General features: G+C 49.5%; 2 protein-coding genes across 2 annotated transcripts; one reads left to right on the top strand and one right to left on the bottom strand.

Annotated features, from left to right (window-relative positions):
• The first annotated feature begins 392 nt into the window (after positions 1-392).
• Positions 393-3,785, top strand: LOC123043756 (pentatricopeptide repeat-containing protein At2g32630). Its single transcript, XM_044466316.1, has 2 exons — positions 393-2,337; positions 3,418-3,785. The coding sequence occupies exon 1, from the start codon at positions 453-455 to the stop codon at positions 2,067-2,069; it is 1,617 nt and encodes a 538-aa protein (XP_044322251.1). The 5' UTR covers positions 393-452; the 3' UTR covers positions 2,070-2,337; positions 3,418-3,785.
• LOC123043757 (uncharacterized) lies at positions 3,781-5,175 on the bottom strand (the record flags this gene model as incomplete). The annotated part of the gene is given in 6 exon segments (XM_044466317.1): positions 3,781-4,202; positions 4,297-4,350; positions 4,678-4,731; positions 4,829-4,882; positions 4,970-5,011; positions 5,119-5,175. Coding segments are annotated over 6 exon segments (396 nt in total). The 3' UTR covers positions 3,781-4,067.
• Positions 5,176-6,244: the final 1,069 nt, after the last annotated feature.

Below are 6,244 nucleotides of genomic sequence, written 5' to 3'. Positions count from 1 at the left end.
GCACCATTTAGTACAATTTTGAAGAACATGCGAACTGTAGTTTTGGAGCATAGATTTCGCCAAAAAACATGGAAATCTATGAACATGTGATCTAATTTGAAAAAACTTGACGTGGGAAATGCAATAGTGAAAACAGTTTGTGATTTAAACGCATGGTTCGAGATAAATCATTTTCATAATTCAACTATTATATGAAAAAAACACTACATAACCCACTCATCTGTTTCTAATTGCCACAACTTGTCACGGTCAGAGGATTTTTTGTTTTTTGAGGACAACCATCAGAGAAGAAGAGAAGGTGGAAGTGACATTTGTTTTCTGTATGATCCAGCCCACCAAAACTAAAGCTCTAGACGAGGCGGATAAGCCCAGGCTTAAACAGAAAGCACGGCCCAGTCTGACTAGTCACTAGTCCCATTCCCCCCACCTCCGTCCTCTGCCGCCGACGGACGATGGCGTCCGTCCCCGAGACGCGGCCGGCGCCGCTCGCCGCCTTCGCGTCGCTCCTCGCCGCGCGCCGCTTCGGCGCGGCGAAGTCGATGCTCCCGTCCCTCCTCACCCCCACCCTTCTCGCGGTCCCCTTCGCCGACCTCGCGGCCGGCTCCCTCCCGCGCGCCGCGCCGCGGCACGCCGTCGCGGCCTTCCACGACATGCTCTTCCGCGCGTACGCAGACGCGGGCGCCCCCGAACGCGCGGCCGAGGCGCTCGACCTCACCGTCTCCCGCCTCGGCAGCCTCGACCCGCGCTCGCTCACCTCGTCGCTGCTCTCGCTCCGCCGGACCGGCCATCTGCTCCCCGCCGCCGAGCTCCTCAGGAAGGCGCTCGCTTTCTCCCCGGGCTCCATCACGCCCCTCTCGGCCTCGGTCGTCGTCGACGGCTTCTGCAAGGCCGGCCGCATGGACGACGCCCGCCGCCTGCTCGACGAAATGCCAAGGCACGGCGTGAAGCTCAATGCGTGCTGCTATAACTCGCTGCTTGACAGCTACACGCGCCAGAAGAACGATGGACGGGTTGCGGAGGTGCTGAAGGAGATGGAGAGTGGAGGCGTGGAGCTGACTGTCGGGACGTATACGATCCTTGTCGATGGTTTGTCGATGGCTGGCGATATCAGCAAGGTTGAGTCCGTGTTTGATGAGATGAAGAGGAAGAATGTCGCAGGCGATGTCTACTTCTACAGTGTGGTCATCAATGCGTATTGTCGGGCTGGGAATGTGCGGAGGGCGTCTGAGGTGTTTGATGAATGCGTTGGCAATGGCATCGAGCCGAATGATCGTACTTATGGAGCATTGATCAATGGGTTCTGTAAGATTGGGCAGATAGAGGCTGCTGAGATGTTGCTGACAGATATGCAGTTGAGAGGAGTACGACTTAACCAAATCGTTTTCAATACGATGATTGACGGGTATTGTCGCCATGGCATGGTGGACAAGGCCCTGGAAATTAAGGCGGTCATGGAGAGGATGGGCATCCAGTTGGATGTCTATACATATAACACGCTTGCGTGTGGGCTCTGCAGGGTGAATAGAATGGAAGAGGCCAAGAAGCTACTGCATATCATGACCGAGAATGGAGTCAAGTCAAACTATGTCAGCTACACCACGTTGATCAGCATCCATTCCAAGGAGGGTGACATGGTAGAGGCAAGAAGGCTGTTCCGAGATATGGAAGGTAAGGGGTCAAGACCAAGTGTCGTAACCTACAATGTCATGATTGATGGGTACATCAAGAATGGGAGCATACGAGAAGCCGAGCGGTTCAAAAAGGAGATGGAGAAGAAAGGGCTTGTTCCAGATGTATACACTTACGCAGCAATAGTTCATGGGCACTGTGTCAATGGGAAGGTGGATGTGGCACTGCGGTTGTTTGAAGAGATGAAGCTGAGGGGTGCCAAACCTAACGTCGTGGCATACACAGCTCTGATATCAGGTCTAGCAACGGAAGGCAGATCAGAGGAGGCCTTCCAGTTGTATGACAATATGTTGGCAGCTGGATTGACTCCAGATGATACTCTATATTCTATGCTTGTTGGGAGCCTCCATACAGATAAAAGAAAACATGAAATCCCCTGAAGAATGTAAGGTTTGTCAGGCTTATTGTTCTTAACAGATGATACTGTAAGGGAATTGACCGAATCCTCTCTCACATGAATCACCGTGAACACCAAGGCTGGTAGCGCTGTTGCCATGTCCAGGGTTGATGTGCTACGGGGATCCGGCGTCGCTACCAGTTTGAGGCAGGACCGCAGAAAGGCTGGCACAACACTGATTTGGTGCTCTACCAGTCCGATGCCGCCGAATACCTCCACATGGAGGAGCGTGGAGGAGGACATCATGTAAGGTGAGGGCCAAAGGCTTGGTTTACTGTGTTGACTGGAACATCTGAATGGATAGAAACCTACTGTCGTATTTTTTGTTCAGGGTTTCAGGCCTTTGGATGTACTGAACGATTAATTATTATAAGATGAGGGGCTTGCCTATTTTGGAGCATGTCGATGTCGATGTTAATTGTTTTTGTCTTACTTCTGAGTGCATTAAATTTGGATATTCGGCACCTGGATCAGATTATTTAATGAATAGGTTAAAATTATAGTAATTTCATTTTTGAAATTGAATTAGTTGATAAACCTTGAAACTGAGGGTCCAGACATGATGTGCTGAAGTGAGCAAGTATTTTACTAACAACACCGTATAAATGCCCGCCCAGTCTTCAGTTTGGCAGTCTTGATAATTGTCATCCTTATGCTTGTCTTCTAATGCGTTGACTTACTTTGACTGTCAAATTAGGACATGTCAGCTTTGGTTTCTTCCTCTGGCATACATACATTCTTTAATATAGTTATATTGACATACTCCGGAAGTTCATGTTTTCACTTGAGGTTAGCCAAGCCGAGCCTTTGGATGTCAGTAATGACTATTGTGGTCTTTCTGTTAGTTCTTGACAGGCATTCGAAGTTAGAACCTCTTCAAACTGTAATAACTATCCTAGTTGATTTTGGTAATCATGAATGGTAGAATCTTCAGAATTTTTGGCCGAAGATTAGTGGTCTGCTGGTCTTGCAAAGCTGTTTCCTTTCCGTAGTGAACTTGATATGCTTAGTGGCTTGATTGTAGATAACTAGATGTACCAAACTATGAATTTATGTCACGGGATTTTTTTTTTTGAACTTTTGATCCACCGCTTTATTGTAACCACAGCATGTGGTGGCAATTAGGTTGGCATGGGAAGCTGTAACCACCAATAGGCTGCTGCCATCATGAAATTGGTCATTCACATTGAACTAGTATTAGCCAATGCGTAAACTATCGGTTGTCTTAAATCATGCAATCGATGAATAATTTCTGTTTGCTTATGGTGGCACGTCTATGATACACATGGTTTGAACCCTGTGACTCTGACTTTACAGCTTCATGCTTGCAGGTCTGGTTTGGCTACAATACAGTCAGTATTGAAAGATTTGCGTTCTCTGTTCTTGCCAAATTGCAATCAATTTAAAGTTCTACCACCATTCTGGATTGTGCAACTTTTACATAGAGAAGGGGTGGAAACGAGGCGACAAGCAGAGATCTGGTCTACACCCTATACACTATCCTATCCGAAAAGTTCTGCTCTCTGGAAGTTCCATGGTTAACTTATTATGCTACTGCAGTATTACCTAGTGCTCACTGCGGATTGCGCCGTGAGCTACTTATGTTAGTAATACTACACGTTCAGTTTCTCTGAAAGAAAATGGGTGTGTAAAATCAGCCACGAAGGATTTGATTCAGAGTATTTATGGAACCATTTCTCTAATTCAAGTACCTTTTCAAAATACATGGTATATAGAACTGTTACAAAATAAGCAATTAGACGTTTCACTCTTACAGGGTTTTGAAACCTATGCACTTCAGTTTGCTGATGCTGGTATAGTGGCATGTGGCACGCAAGCGAGATGTGCAAGCGAGTTCATATATGTATCTACCCCTCCTGATCTAATGTACTATGTATTTACCTACTTTTTCTGGGTGGTCCACAGGAGTAAGTTGAACATCCACCAGCACAAGTTCTGTTTGAATCAGGGGCCGCAAATTTCATGCTTGCACCGCAGTTTGTTGCTCCGTCTGTTCATCACCAGTCTTGAGTACCTGGTCTTGTGTCTTCCCGGCTTGCTCCGTTTTCGAGCTTGCCTTCTCTTCCTGGAGAGCAGACCTGATTTCCTTGATGTCCTTGAAGCAACAAATGACACGATGTGAGCTTGAAATGTTTCAAGGATACACAGAGCCAGAAGGCAGTAAAAAGGTCGACTGAAAGAGGACATACGGATTTTAGGTGCTGCACTTCAGAAGCGAACCCCTCCTTCACCTCCACAAGCTCCTACAGGTAACTTACCCGTCAGCATATATATTTATCCCAGCCTGGGAAAACAGAGAGCTGCGGAAACTGAATTACTCCCTCTGTTTCTTTTTACTCAACATATTAGGTTTATCTTAAACATTGTAAAATTTGATCAAATATATATTTTAAAAGTATGAACACCTACAATATCAGCTAAGCACAATATTTCACAATGAATCTAATGATATTGATTTGGTATTGTAAATGCAGATATGTTTTTCTATAAACCTAGCCAAAATTTTAAAAAGGTTAACTTAAAGCAAACCTAATATGCGAACTAAAAAGTAATGGAGGAGTAGTGCTCACGTTGTGGCAGGTCTTGACCTGCGCCTCAACGTTGGAGCGCCATTTCTGCACGTCCTGGAAACGGAGTCCAATGTCAAAGTCAAAGTCAAACTCCTCACAGGAGCCCTTGGATGCATGTTACAAGGGCGATCCAACGGCCCGTATACGATACCTGTTTGAGCTTCTGGATCCTGGCCAGCAGCTCCCCCTGCGACGAGGTCAGCTCCTGCAAACCACCACAAAATCAGCCGATCGCCATTAAAACCCAGGCAAGCGGAACTAAGCGGATGATGCGCCATGGAAGTGGCCTGACCTTGATGCGCGCGTCCAGCGGCTCGAGCCCACCTGACAGCTTCTGCGGATCAAGAACAGAACAGGAACAAGCGAGAATGGGTCAGAGTCGTCGTGGAAGGAAGACGGCTTACTGTTGCTCAAGCGGCTGGCAATGGATCGTGTTCGTACCGGGCGAGTCGCCGGCGGTGGAGCAGGAGGCGGAGTCGCGGCGGCGGTCTCCGCCATCTCGCTTGGGGCTTGATCGGTCGCCGGTGGGGAGGGGAGGGGAGGGTGGATCGAGCGCGACGCTGCTGGCTTTGTAGTACCTGGTGTACGCTTGCCTGAAGGTGCATTTAGTTTCAAACGTAAGCAAAGTTGTTGGGTTTGGTTGCAGACACTTGTCTCCCGCCTTCGAAGGCATGTCACGTACGTACGTGACAAAAGGAAGGAGATCGCCAGCACTTTTCAGATCCAGAATGTGCAGAGCATGTGATCCACCGCTCCCCTGGAAATCGATGCAAATGACCGTGTTCGGTGGGTTTAGTTTGTAGCATCTGGGCTTGAAGAGAACGAGAAGCAAGCGTAAAGATATAAAAGTATGTACAATAAAAATAAATAAGAAATAAGTACACATTTCCATCTCCCGGTTTGTCACCCCCTTTGACTTTAACCAATGAAATTGGACATAATGGTCACTCGAGCTCGAAATGGTATGCGAAAGCACCTATTCGGACCCAAAACCCCCTGGTTCTCGCGTCGCCCCTCGTGGGCGACTCGAGGGCGACCGAACCCTAGCGCCTCGAACCCTCCTTCCCCCTCCCCCTGTCGCCCGAGGACTCCGCCGGCCCAACTGTGCGGCCTCTGATGAATGTGGCGGCGAGGCTCTGCTGCCCTGCCCCGTCGCAAGGGGCTCCGAAAGCCGGGGCGGCGGCCCCGGGTGGAGATGGCGGCGCGGATCTCACCGGTGGATGTCATCGCGGGAGCTGGCCGTCCCTTCCGGTCGTGTGGGCGGCGGAGGTCCTCCGTGGCTGCGGGATGCACCGGTGGCTCCGCTTGATCTGGATCTTGGCCTCCTCCCCTTGCTACAGCCTGCCTGGCCAGATCTGGCTGTTGGGCGTGGGGTGGTGGGAGCTCTGGAATGGGGGAAACCCCTGGACTACTTCGCGTCGACCTCGACGCCATCCGCGCCCCTGCGCCGGTCCCCTCCTGAGGGCACGTCGAGCTTCCAATCTCGTCATCTCACTTCCTCCCCTACGCTCCCAAGTGAAAGCCTTGGCCTTTTGGGCCGGACGACAGTGGCGTTCCAATGGCGTAT

The sequence above is a fragment of the Triticum aestivum genome, chromosome 2B (genome assembly GCF_018294505.1).
Source record: "Triticum aestivum cultivar Chinese Spring chromosome 2B, IWGSC CS RefSeq v2.1, whole genome shotgun sequence".
NCBI lineage: Eukaryota > Viridiplantae > Streptophyta > Magnoliopsida > Poales > Poaceae > Triticum > Triticum aestivum.
This window is presented reverse-complemented; position numbering and strand designations above follow the sequence as displayed.